The 13,189-nt window shown below is 56.4% G+C and overlaps 2 protein-coding genes across 8 annotated transcripts in view; both read right to left on the reverse strand.

Annotated features, from left to right (window-relative positions):
- The window catches only part of MAD1L1 (mitotic arrest deficient 1 like 1), a 412,602-nt gene that overhangs the window by 230,822 nt on the left and 168,591 nt on the right, over window positions 1–13,189 (reverse strand). The window lies entirely within an intron of this gene.
- LOC115898326 lies at window positions 1,533–12,787 on the reverse strand. Of its 2 annotated transcripts, XM_030932980.1 has the most exons (3): window positions 12,454–12,787; window positions 11,346–11,873; window positions 1,533–4,117 (listed from the first exon to the last, which is right to left on the reverse strand). In XM_030932980.1, exon 3 carries the CDS (start codon window positions 3,546–3,548, stop codon window positions 2,625–2,627), a length of 924 nt encoding a protein of 307 aa, XP_030788840.1. In that variant the 5' UTR covers window positions 3,549–4,117; window positions 11,346–11,873; window positions 12,454–12,787; the 3' UTR covers window positions 1,533–2,624. The 2 variants fall into 2 exon arrangements, with proteins under 2 accessions (XP_030788840.1, XP_030788841.1); XM_030932981.1 differs by lacking the exons at window positions 11,346–11,873; window positions 12,454–12,787 and having other exon boundaries at window positions 1,533–3,875; window positions 4,052–5,485.

Consider the following 13,189-nt stretch of genomic DNA (forward strand, 5'->3'; position numbering starts at 1 on the left):
CACCCACACGGGCAGACAGAAGCACCAGGCTGAGGGAGGTGAGCCAGGGGGTCCCTGGGCCGCCTCCACTCTGGCTGGTGTCAGGCTGTGGCTAGATCTATCTGGCAGCTCCCTTGAAGCACCCACAGAACCATGGAGACCACAAGTCAACGGTGGCCTATCGCTGGCGTGGAGAAAGCCCAGAGCCTCCACAACTCTGCCTCTGAGGCCAGGGACCTCTCCCAGGACCATGGACACAGGGACCCAGGCACCCGCCCAGACTGTGGTACAGGGAACTTCCAAGGCTCTTGATTGTGCCATGACACCAAGGACAACTGAAGGGGCAGAGGCCGCCGAGCAAGCAGCCCAGTACCCCGAGTGCTGCCCGGCCGTCAGCAGGCCACCCACCTGAGCCCCACAGGCCAGGGGCAGACACACCTGTGTGGAGCGGCCAGGTGAGGCAGCCTGTCACCTTTAACATCTCTGAATGTCTCCAGGAGGGGCCTGGAGACGGTTCACACACCACCACCAGGACGCTGCGGCTATTTTTAGCGGGAAGACTCAAGAGGCTTCCTTGGCAGGGAACCATGCCTGTGAGCATGACCATCCATTTTCACCTGCAGCCAACTTCCTTTCCTTTCAAGATCAAGGTTATTCAAAGATGTGGATTTCTTCGAAATTGAGTTTAAAAAGAGAACATTTCTCTACCAAACATGAGAGGAGACTTTTAAAGCACAAAGAGAGACAATGTCAGGCCAAAGCAAGCCTGGGTAGTTAGGACAAGGTTCCGGGCCTGGTCCCTCCAGCCCCTCCCAGACACGCTGCAGGCTCTGCCTGTGTCCCCCAAGGCTGGGCCAAAGCCACCTGTGCCGGCTGGATGAGGCCTGGCCTAGGCACTGGAGATGCCTCCCTGGGCTCCTCTCCAAACCCCGGTCTCTCTGTTATGAACCTCCAAAGCCGAGGGGGCCTGGGAATTCCACAGCCTCTCTCCTAGGCAGGACACTCCAGGTTTCTCATTCATAACCCACGTGGTGCTGTGGGAGACTCGGCCTACTGGACACAAGGGGCTCCTGGGGTCTGGATGAAGTGGTGGCGAGGGGGGCGCTGACCTTGGCCTTCAGGAAGACCCACGTGGCTCAGCAGGCAAGATCCAAGACGTTTCAATGTGGTATGTTAGAAACTCACAATTCAGAAAAGCCCAGGAACAAGACATGGAAACTGCACATGAAGACTGGGCTTTCCCTGCACCTGTGGGTTCACCCTGCTGTCCCCCACCTCTCCCACCAGCTGCCCAGTGCCCACCGGGTCACCTTGCTGTCCCACACTCACCCCACCAGCTGTTCTGTGCCTGCAGGGTCACCTTGCTATCCCCCAATCACCCCACCAGTTGCCCTGTGCCCACTGGGTCACCTTGCTGTCCCCCACCCCACCACCTACCAGCTGCCCTGTGCCCGCCGGGTCACCCCCCCCACCAGCTGCCCTGTGCCTGCTGGGTCACCTTGCTGTCCACGTCCCCCAACCCCGACCAGCTGCCTGGGGCCCCTGAGGGCTTCTCAGAGCCATGGACGAGCTGAGCAGCAGGTGCCGTGTCAGGCTATACCACATGGGGTGTTGCAAACTGATTTCACTGGGAAGCCTTTTGTTAGAAGTACTCCAAGGGCAGGCATCCTCTGGGAAGCGTGTTGGGAATGGATGTTTACAGGGGCGTCAGGCAGGGAAACAGCCAGCAGAAAGACAACCATTCATGCAGTCAACACCTGTGCACCCCCTGAACACCATGAAGGAGCCCCCGGCAGGCCGAGACCCACGCTCCACACACATCAGAGAGGAGGGGCTGGCCTTAGGGAAGCGAGAGCAGGAGTAGGGTGACCAGGGACAAGGGCAGAACCCTATCATCCTCGCCACTTGCACGGCCACAGCCCCGCCACAGCCGGCTATGGCATGATTCCAGATGCCAACAGGCTTCCCTGGCCCCTTCATGTGAGCAACAGAGCACAGGCAGTGGCGTGGCGGGAGCCCCAGGCCTGCTGACACCAAGCCCAACCTGCCGCCACCGCAGCTGGAAACAACCTCAGGAAGACCGCACGGACACAACGCCCAACAGACAGCAAGTGACAGCCCAGGAGGGCGCCAGACAGCTCACTGGGGCCCAGGCACAGCAGGCAGGGAGGGTACCGGACAGCTCACTGGGGCCCAGGCACAGCAGGCAGGGAGGGTACCGGACAGCTCACTGGGGCCCAGGCACAGCAGGCAGGGAGGGCACCGGACAGCTCACTGGGGCCCAGGCACAGCAGGCAAGGAGAGCGCCGGACAGCTCATGGGGGCCCAGGCACAGCAGGCAAGGAGAGCGCCGGACAGCTCATGGGGGCCCAGGCACAGCAGGCAGGGAGGGTACCGGACAGCTCACTGAGGCCTAGAGATACAGTGGAAACCCTACTTACATTTATCTTTATAAGTCCTTATATCTTAGAAATAAACAGACATGTTCGTTATTGGTCACAGGTCAAACATATCCTTTTTATACAAATACGCACATATCAGTGTGCAAATTCCACAGTCTTTACAAAGCGGTACACCAGAAAAACAAACCTGGAGCAAGCAGCTGGGGTGCAGCTATGGCAGCTGGCATGGGCATGGCCCTGGTGTCACAGACTGCTGTCCGGAGCAGAGGAACCGGGAGGGAGCTGGGGCCCCAGCCTGGAGCACGGGGGAGGGAGGCACTGGGCCTCCAGGACCATGGGAGGAAAGGAAGCCACATGTCTCCAGCAGGACATGTTGGAGGAGGAAATCCAGAAGGGAGAGCTGCCCCGAGTCCCACGACAGTAGAGGCTCCTCCACCAGCCTGAGGAGGGAAGGGGTGGGTGCTGCCTCCAGTGCCTGCGTCTGAAGGCCGAGCCGTCCCTGCCCCGGCATCTGCTCCCAGCCACTGCCCTCCTTCCTGCTCTGCCACTGACAGCTACACTTCTTGCAACTTTCATTGTTGGGAAACTGAAATGCCCTTTCCACATTGCTGACATTAGCTCAGGCATCAGAAACAGAAGCCTTGGTATCTGCCACCTGGCAGCAGGCCCTTCCTGAAAACCGGTGGGTTTGGAGGCAGCCGGAATGGGCAGCAGCAGCTGTGGCCTTGGCAGCTGGGGGCAGCATCGCAGGCCCCGTGCACGTGGTGCTGCAGAGGCCCATGCAGAGTGTGAGGCTGGGACCAAGAGTCCTCTGGCAGGGGCAGAGCACAGGGCAGGTGAGGCAGAGGCAGGAGACCTGCTCCCTGGCCACTCCGAAGGTCTCAGCACCTCCTGCAGGTGAAGGAGTCCAATATTCGCCAGGCATTTACTGAGTGCCTGCTGTATGTAAGGAACCGTGCCGGCCGCTGGTGAACAAGGGAAAAAAGGGCCTGCCTGGATGTCGTGAACCAGACGCCGGGGATAAGCTGGGTTCTGAGAAGGAGAGACGTTGTGTGAAGGCCCCAAGGCCCTAGCGGGCGGCGGGAAAGCAACGGGGAAGCAGAGGAGGCTGCAAAGGTGGGGCCTGTCTTCCCTGTATGGCACGTTCCAGCCAGGGCCTGGGGACATGGGTTATGGGGGTGCCCCAGGCCAACAGGGTGTGGGGGCAGAGACAGACCCTGGGTGAAGCCAGGGAGCCTGTGACCCAGGTCCTGCATTCTGGGCTGCAGCTATCAGTAGGCTCTTGTGACCGAGCTCTCCAAGTGTGATTTGCCACCATGAAGTGGACACAGGCCATCACTCCTCAAAAAAGAAAGCAGACCTGGCTTCTACAGTGCTCCAGGGGCTCCTGACTCTAGCCACCCTCAACACGGAGACCTGAGACAGCTTTGTCTCAGCGACACCATCCAGAAATGTTCTCATCGGGGTTTCTGATGACACACCTGCCACCAGCACCTGCAGGGGAAGGCAGGGTGGGAGGGGTCAGGGTTGCACCCACTGCCCATAGACAGGGCACTCCCACCAGGGCCAGAGCCCACGAGCACTGCTGCTCCCAGCCCACCTTCCCCAACACAGTGGTGTGGCTGTCTCCTCAAATCTTCCTGAAAGGGCCAGGAGTTCCACAGTCTCACCTGGAACTGTCCAGAAAGTCCCACCCATGGGCGGGTAGGGGCAGGACTGTGGTCTTTTCAAAGAGCCTAGAGTAAAGATGGGGTGAGCTGAATCCAGTGGAACGCAGCCTCCAAACTCCGTGTACCTGAGGTCGAGAGGGAGGGTGGGCGCACGCGGAGGGCTCGGGCTGGTGGAAGCGGCCCACATCCCACAACCCGATCTTAAGAACCATCTTCGCATTGGAGAGGGAAAAAAGGTATATTGTTCTGATTTCGCTGTATTTCCTAAAACTGCTTTTCTCCCTGGGACTTTTTTCTGCCACAGCCAGGTCCAGCTGCCCTCTCGGAGGGAGAATGCAGCAGTGTCTGTGACAAGGTTGGCTTTCTAATAACCGTGCAAATGGCACTGTCCCATAACAAAGTGGACGTTCTTTCCTAAATGGATATAATAGAAATGTCGGTCTAGAAAGGTAATGTGAAAGGGCGATATAGTAACACCTAGAAATTCCAAAGCCGAGAGGACCCTGCTTATCTGTGGAGGGAAGCGGCCATCTCACTGAGCAGAGCAAACGCTAACCAGGAAGGCGGGCTGGCTAGCGCCTCAGGGCCCCTCCTGCAGACTTCCCACCGATGCAGGTGTATGTGGAAGGATGTGCTTTAAGTAAGAACAAAAGGGTCTGAAGCTGAACTTGAGCTGTGCTCAGCTGGGCCGCGCCCTCGCAGTGACGGGAGAGCGGGGAGCACATGCCATACTCAGGGCTGCTCCTTGGATATCCCCAGAGGCTAAAGCCCAGGAGAGAAGATGGGCTGCACGGGTCACAACAGCAGGAGGCACAGAAGAGTGGGGCTGGGACCCAGGGACGACGGCAGGGCCCGAACACCATCTGTCCTGTGTACAGGTACACAGTGCAAACTTGTCACAAAGGGCGGCGACAGAGGAGACAGAGGAAGCGGGGCCAAGCCTCCTTCCAGGCACTAGGCAGGCAGCACAGCAAGGGGGCGCGTGCCACGACAGTGCCAGGCAGAGGCACGCCACAAACCCTTACAGAAAGCAGGGCGTGAAGGAGCACACACCAGAATCTATGTCCTCTGGGGGCAGACAGCAAGGATAGCAGGTGGGCAGTGGTCTTCAGGGGGAGGTGAGGGTGAGCCAGGCCTAGGGCCAGTCAGTGGCATAGCTGTGTGACCCGGCCCCTGTGGTCCACATCATAGAGCATGGTCCAGGCCTCTACCACCCCTGACAGAATTGGCCTGGAGCAGCACAGGAGCACCACTGGGGAGCTGGTGAGATGTGGGGACCGCAGGCTGCACCCCAGAGCTACCAAGTCACACTCAGATTTCTGCCGTCTCTACAAAAACACAAAAGAATTAGATGGGCATGCTAGTGGTACCTGCAGTCCCAGCTACTCGGGAGGCTGAGGCAGGAGGATCACCTGAACCTGGGGTGGTCCCCCGGGCTGCCCCTCGGAGCCACACCAACTCCTTGTCCTGGTTCTAGTGTTGAGTAGGACTTGTCCTTCTCCCCTCTGTGATAATGGGCGCTGGGTGGGAGCCTGTGGGAACTCCATGGTGGGCATTGGTTCGAGGTGAGCACCGCCCTTGCTCACGTGGGTGTCCCCCAGGTCGAGGTGTCGAGGCTGCAGTGAGCCAAGACCACACTACTGCACTCCAGACTGGGTGACAGAGACAGACCTTGTCTCAAAAAAAAAAAAAAAAATCTAGGGCCAGGCACAGTGGCTCACACCTGTAATCCCAGCACTTTGGGAAGTTGAAGTGGGTGGATCATCTGAGGTCAGGAGTTCGAGAGCAGCCTGGCCAATATGGCAAAACCCCGTCTCAAAAATACAAAAATTAACTGGGCGTGGTGGTGCACGCCTGTAATCCCAGCTACTCGGGAGGCTGAGGCAGAAGAATTGCTTGAACCCGGGAGGCAGAGGCTGCAGTGAGCCGAGATCCTGCCATTGCACTGCAGCCTGGGTGAGAGGGCAAGACTCTGTCTCAAAAAAAAAACAACAACCCACAAATCTAGCATCAAGGCTAGCCGCATGGCCTGGGCAGAGTCTCTATGCCACTCTTAAGCCTCAGTTTGCTGGGTTAACATGGGGCCACAGAGCTGACCCCCCACGCCTGGGCGGGTGCCACAGGGAGCATGACTGTCTGAGACAAGGCCCTAGAGGGTCACAGAGAATGATGCTTTCCAGACGACACCGCAGGTACTGGGTGTTACAAATACTCCCTTCCGCGCTACCTAAGACCAGAAATTTTCAGTATTAAAAAAGAAAGAGCAAGAGAAATCATGCCGATCACGAAGCCTCAGACCTAAAGCGGGGTGTGGAGCGGAGGAGACGGCGGTCAGAGGCAGCGTGGGGCTCGCTCAGCCTCTTCCGCGGCAGGGATGGAAGTCCTCTGCTCTGCTCTAGGGGAAGAGGGCTAGATCCCACACCCTAACGGGAGGGAGAGGCACACAGCCAGATTTAGGCTCCCACGGGGCGGAGGTAGAAACCACAGAACGGCTATCCAGGAAAGATACGTACAAGGCTGGCTCCAGGACCCATGTGCAAAGCGACCCGGGGGACACCCACGTGAGCAAGGGCGGTGCTCACCTCGAACCAATGCCCACCATGGAGTTCCCACAGGCTCCCACCCAGCGCCCATTATCACGGAGGGGAGAAGGACAAGTCCTACTCAACACTAGAACCAGGACAAGGAGTTGGTGTGGCTCCGAGGGGCAGCCCGGGGGACTGCTGTAGGGCCACAGAAACCTACACAGGCAGCTGATCGCGGAGAGGAACACAGGTTGTGCTAACGCCAAAGCCCCTGATCTTCCCACCACCACCTACAGCATTGCCACACGAAAGCCAGGGAGACACGGGACCTCGCTCCACCACCTTCCCAACTATCATCACAGCAAACCAAACCCCACCCTGGTCTAGCGCGGCAGATGGACTCGGCTCTCCCCGCAGTGACTTTCTGGGCTCAGCAAGGTCACCTATTCAAAGGCTTCACGCCTCCCACACATCCCCAGCACAGGACCCTACAGTGCCCCACTTTCTTCACAGCAGCGGTCCCGGCACAGGACCCTACAGTGCCTCACCTTCTTCACAGCAGCGATCACCGCCTCAACACGACTGCTACCTGCCCCACCTAGAGAGAGGCCCTTGAGCTCCCAGTCTGCTGTGCAGTTCCCTGCTATTTTCCACAGCAGCTAAACGTGCCAGGCTCACAGGAGACGCACAGTAAGAATCTGGGGAATGGCCCGGCGCGGTGCCTCATGCCTGTAATCCCATGTTGGGAAGCCAAGGCGGGGGAGATCACTCGAGGTGAGAAGTTCCAAGCCAACATGGCGAAATCCATCTCTGCTAAAAACACAAAGAATTAGCCAGGCATAGTGGTGTGCACCTATAGTCCCAGCTACTCAGAGGCTGAGGTGGGAGAATTGCTTGAACCTGGGAGGCAGAGGTTGCAGTGAGCTGATATCACGCCACTGCACTCCAGCCTGGACAACAGAACAAGACTCCATTCCTCCCGCCTCCCGAGAAAAAAAAAAAAGAAGTAGAATTTGGGGAATGAAAAATTAATGATCAAGTGAGTGAACCAAGTCTGGGTTTCTCCTTTTCAATCTCTTTTCAACTTGCCAATTCACCTGTATTATATGCTCTGAACATGCTAAATCCTGCTCAAAGGCCAGGCTTTCCAAGTCCAGAGAGAATGTCAGAAAATACTTCGAACTGAACAGTAACAAAAACAACCCACATCAAAACGTATGGGGTAGGACTTCGTGACGAAGACTCTTAGAAAAGCACAAGTAGAAGAGGATTTCATTAATTCAGGAAAGAGTATCACACAGAACATCCAGCACACACCGTGCTGACTGATGGACTACCGGAGCGGCCACCACAGCCTGAAGGAGACGAGGTGCCTACTGTCATCATTCCTCCATGACACTGCACCTGGAGGGAAGTGCATAGAGAGGCGCGGGGCTGGAGAGGGAGCGTGGGCGGAGGAGAGGAGAGGCGCGGGGCTGGAGAGGGAGTGTGGCCAGAGGAGAGGAAAGGCATGGGGCTGGAGAGGGAACGTGGCCAAGGGAGAGGAGAGGCATGGGGCTGGAAAGGGAGCATGGCCAGGGGAGAGGAGAGGCACGGGGCTGGAGAAAAGGAGAGACGCAGGGCTGGCAGGAAATTGTGGCCAGGGGAGAGGAGAGGTGCTGGGCTGGAGAGGGAGCATGGCCAGGGGAGCGTAGCAGTGCGGGGCTGGAGAGGGAGTGTGGTCAGGGGAGAGGAGAGGTGTGGGGCTGGAGGAGAGGAGAGGAGAGGCATGGGGCTGGCGGGAAAGCGTGGCCAGGGGAGAGGAGAGGTGTGGGGCTGGAGGAGAGGAGAGGAGAGGCATGGGGCTGGCGGGAAAGCGTGGCCAGGGGAGAGGAGAGGCATGGCGCTGGCGGGGAAGCATGGCCGGCATCTCTCAGAAAGTATGAGTGTGTATGTCAAACATCAGCATCAGAGCGAGGTTGTCAGGTGCAGGGTCAATGTGAAGGACCCACTGGTACATCCACAGGCCAGGAACACACACACAGATGATGAAAGTCCAAGAAGACAACATTAAAACTGCATCTAACATTCAAATACATAGGGCAGGAAGTCTAATGACATGTAAGACATCTCCCCTAAAATCCATCAAACTTGCTGAGAGAAATTAAAGGCCATCAAGGTAAATGGTGGAACACGTGGCACTCACGGTTCACGAGACACGCTAACGCCGAGACATGCTGACGCCGAGACATGCTGATGCCAAGACACGCTAACGCCGAGACACGCTAATGCTGCGTTTCACCTGGACGTAGGGAAACACTGGAAGGAGGAGGCAAGGACGACAGCATGGAATCGTAAACAAATTAAAAAAAGAGCCCATGGAACACACCAGGAAGCCCCAAAGGGGATGGCCACAAGGGGTCCCTGGGCTACGGCCGTGGCATCACCACACGTGCGATAGAGGCTGCCAGATCAACAGCATGTTTCACAGAACAAAAGCAGCAACATGTAGAAGGTAAACAATAAAGTGTTTAGAAGGAAACCACTGAGTATCTTCACAACTTTGGGAGGCAAAGATTGTTTAATCATGGCTCAAAAGCACCAGCATCAGCAAAAATCGGTGAGCTGGACTGCACGAACATCATCAACAGAGAAATTCCGAGAGTGAAAAAGCAAACCACAGACTACGAGAAGATAACTAAACACGTTTCGTCAACAAAAGACTTTCATATCCAGAGTAAAGAACTACAACTCAGTAAGAAAAAGGCAAACAGTATTTAAAGGCCCAGGCCAGACGCGGTGGCTCACGCCTGTAATCCCAACACTTTGGGAGGCTGAGGCAGGCGGATCATGAGGTCAGGAGTTCAAGACCAGCCTAACCAACATGGTGAGACCCCATCTCTACTAAAAATACAAAACTTAGCTGGGCGTGGTGGCACATTCCTGTAGTCCCAGCTACTCACGAGGCTGAGGCAGGAGAATTGCTTGAACCCAGGAGGCAGAGGTGACAGTGAGCCTAGATCAAGCCATTGCACTCCAGCCTGGGAAACAGAGTGAGGTTCTATCTCAAAAAATAATAATAAAATTAAAATAAAATAAAAATAAAAGCCCAACGGGGATAGGAACAGAAAGCCTGTCCAGGTGCCCCCAGGAGTCGGTATCGAACTGGCCAGTGAGTATTTAAAAAGGGGCTCAGCTTCACCAAGTCTCAGGGAAGTGAAAACAACAGCTTTGGAGTACAGGCCCCCACCAGGGAGAAAACCAAAGGCCGGAGGTGAGGGCCTGGAGGGACCAGCACCGTCCACACCCCAGGAGGAATGCCACCTGGCACAGTAACTCTGGCGGGGGTGGCAGCCCCGGGAACTGACCCTATGCCACACCTGGGCGTGCCCAGCGCAAGGGCGCCCAGAGGATCACCAAACGTTACACACGGGTAGAAACGTCCACATCAGCAAGAGTCAACACCCCCATGCTGGAAACCATCCGATACCAGGTATAGCCAAGCATATTTTAAAAAGTGGTATTTTTATACAATGGAAAACTTTAACAGAGTAATTAAGAAAAATCAACAGATCTCAGCTATGCACAACACACATGACTCTCACAAAGATAATGTGTAATGGAAGCCAGGCACAAAAGAGTACACGTATGTGATTCTGTTACGTGAGGCTTAAAAACAGGGAAGTTGGCCGGGTGCAGTGGCTCACGCCTGTAATCCCAGCACTTTGGGAGGCCGAGGCAGGCGGATCACCTGAGGTCAGGAGTTCAGGACCAGCCTGGCCAACATGGTGGAATCCAGTCTCTATAAAAACACAAAAAATTAGCTGGGCGTGGTGGTGGACACCTGTAAACCCAGCTACTCAGGAGGCTGAGGCAAGAGAATGGCTTGAACCCAGGAGACGGAGGTTGCAGAGCTGAGATCACGCCACTGCACTCCAGCCTGGGTGACAGAGCGAGACTCTGTCTCAAAAAAAAAAAAAAACAAAGAAAAAAAAAAAACAGGGAATTGAAGGCTGGCCACGGTGGCTCAAATCTGTAATCCCAGAACTTTGGGATTGGGAGACCGAGGTGGGGGAATCATGAAGTCAGGAATTTGAGACCAACCCAGCCAACATGGTGAAACCCCGTCTTTACTAAAAATACAAAAATTAGCTAGACATGGTGGTGCACGCCTATAATCCCAGCTACTCGAAAGGCTGAGGCAGGAGAATTGCTTGAACCCGGGAGGCGGAGGCTGCAGTGAGCCGAAATCGCGCCACTGCACTCCAGCCTGGGCAACAAAGAAAAACTCTGTCTTTAAAAAAAAACACAAAACAGCGACGTGAAGTCAGGAGGGGCTTGCCCTGGAGCTGAGGGAGCGGCTGGAACCGGGCATGAGGGTCTTGCTGGGGTTGCTAACGACCTGCTCCTCTATCTGTCCTGTGTCTGTAATTTGTGCACACTGAACTACAACACGGACACTACTGAGAACAAGCCTCCCGAGGTGGGGCTGAGCCACACCCACTCTGCAGCATCCACCACGTGAGGGCAAAACTGGAACACCACACACGTCAGGTCACTAAACCGTGACCCGCTCCCTCTGCACGGCAGCACAACAGCAGCGAAAAGGAACACGCTGCATTCCCGGGGACGAAGGTCAAAAGGATAATGTTAAAATAAAAACAAAAAGAAGCCACAGACGCGTGGGTCTATGTACAGAAAACATAAAAATGGGAAAAGCTGAGCAATGATTAAAGATGCACATCCATGATGAACCTGGAAAGAAAAATGAGGGAAGGGCTGCTCCACACCTAGAGCAGGGCTCTGACAGCCGAGGTTGTTCTGCTTCTTACGCCAGGACTGAGACGCGGGCACCTGCTGCATGCTTTGAGCTGTACGTATATGTTCTATATGATCTCTGCACACGCCATGTGTTTCACGAGAACACTGGAAAGAAAGACGGGAGGACTGAGAGTGAGCAGAGTCCTGGGCCCCCGGGAGTGCCTGACTCCGCGTCCTCGCTCCAGGCTGTGCCGGATCCCAGGACTTAAACAGACACACTCCGGGGAGATCGGGGCTTGGAAGCAAGAGCAAGCCAACGACTTGAAGTGGCGCTCAGCTGAAGGAACAGCGGCCTTGTCTGTGGCTGGGGCAGGCATGAGCTACATTAACCTTGTTGGGGTGGTCTCCAAAGTGGAAGCTGCCCAAGTTGTATAAACACAAAATAAGTAACAGCACTTGCCTCTGCTCCATGTCACTTCTACCCACACGTCCTACGGAAGCAAAACCATGCATCAGGTGTGTCTCCACCGTGCTATTCCAGGACAGATGAAAATAACCTGTTCAAAAATAAAAACACTCCAGCAACGTGGGTGCATTTCTAAATCGCTGCGCAGCCTGAGCACGGTGCCAGCGAGGCCCTGTCCTCTTCCGGCGTGCACCACGCCCACCTCTACTGTGGCCAGGGCACGGCCACCAGGACACACTCCTTCAGGGCCCACGGGCCACTCTGACCCTGAGCACCTGTGGCCTCAGCTCCCTCGGGGCAGCCAGCCTCCCTCTGCTCTGCCCTCAGCACACACAATCCTGAGGAGGAAGCAGTAAGGAGGAAATGGAAGGGTCTCCTCAAAGCACAGCCCTGGGAGAGTCCCGGCGAGGACTGCGCTGCCTCCTAGGATGGACCAGAAGGGGACCCGGAGCCCCTCCTGTAACAGGCTCCAGCACAGCATCCTGGGCACAGATATGACCCCCAAGAAGAGAGGAAGTCCTGGCAGAGTCCACTGAGAACATGCGCAGGGGTCACTGAGCTAAGCCTGCCTCCCCTGCCCCCGATTCCCTTGGGAAGGGGCCACAGCATGGGGAGGGAGCCTTAGGAGGCAGCTCTGGCCCCTGTAAGAGGCTGGGATGGGTCAGACTCACAAGAGCTGCCTCTGGGCCAGGAACATAGCAGGAAGAGAGCAGCTTCTCCCAGGAGGACAAAGGCTTCTCCCAGGAGGACAGCGGCTTCTCCCACAGGATGCCAGATTCTCCCGGGAGGATGGCGGCTTCTCCTGGGAATATGGTGGCTTCTCCCAGGACGGAAACTTCTCCCAGGAGGACAGCGGCTTCTCCCGGGAGGACGGTGGCTGCTCATGGGAGGACAGAGGCTTCTTCCAGGAGGACAGCAGGTTCTCAAAGGAGGACAGAGGCTTCTCCCGGGGCATGGTGACTTCTTCCAGGAGGACGGTGGCCGCTCATGGGAGGACAGAGGCTTCTTCCAGGAGGACAGCGGGTTCTCAAGGGAGGATAGAGGCTTCTCCCAGGACTCTCTTCTGGATGTGAGGCAGGAAGACCATGGAAGTCCTCTGAGGGGGTCCCCTGGTACTTCCTGCCTTCTACCCCCTATTTGATTGTTTCTGAAACAGCAGCAGCCCCGCCCTCCTGGGCCCAGTCTCCATCTGCCTTCAGCTGTCTCCTGGACGCATCTGGCCTAAACTGCACCCAGCAAATACAGACACCAGCTCCCCACACTCTCCCATCGTGAAGGGTGGCAGCCGTGTCCAGGGTCCCAGCCCTCTTGTTAAGGCTCATCTGCTCCCAATCCCACAGCAGGCCCAGCCACGTTGGTTTTGAGACCGTGGATCGTCAGGAATGTTTGTGAAGGGTTTTTGGATTG

The sequence above is a fragment of the Rhinopithecus roxellana genome, chromosome 6 (assembly GCF_007565055.1).
Source record: "Rhinopithecus roxellana isolate Shanxi Qingling chromosome 6, ASM756505v1, whole genome shotgun sequence".
Taxonomy (NCBI): domain Eukaryota; kingdom Metazoa; phylum Chordata; class Mammalia; order Primates; family Cercopithecidae; genus Rhinopithecus; species Rhinopithecus roxellana.

Bases quoted from the DNA above. Each gene is read 5' to 3' on its own strand.
- LOC115898326 (XM_030932980.1), bottom strand. From the start codon at position 3,548: ATGTCCCCAGGCCCTGGCTGGAACGTGCCATACAGGGAAGACAGGCCC.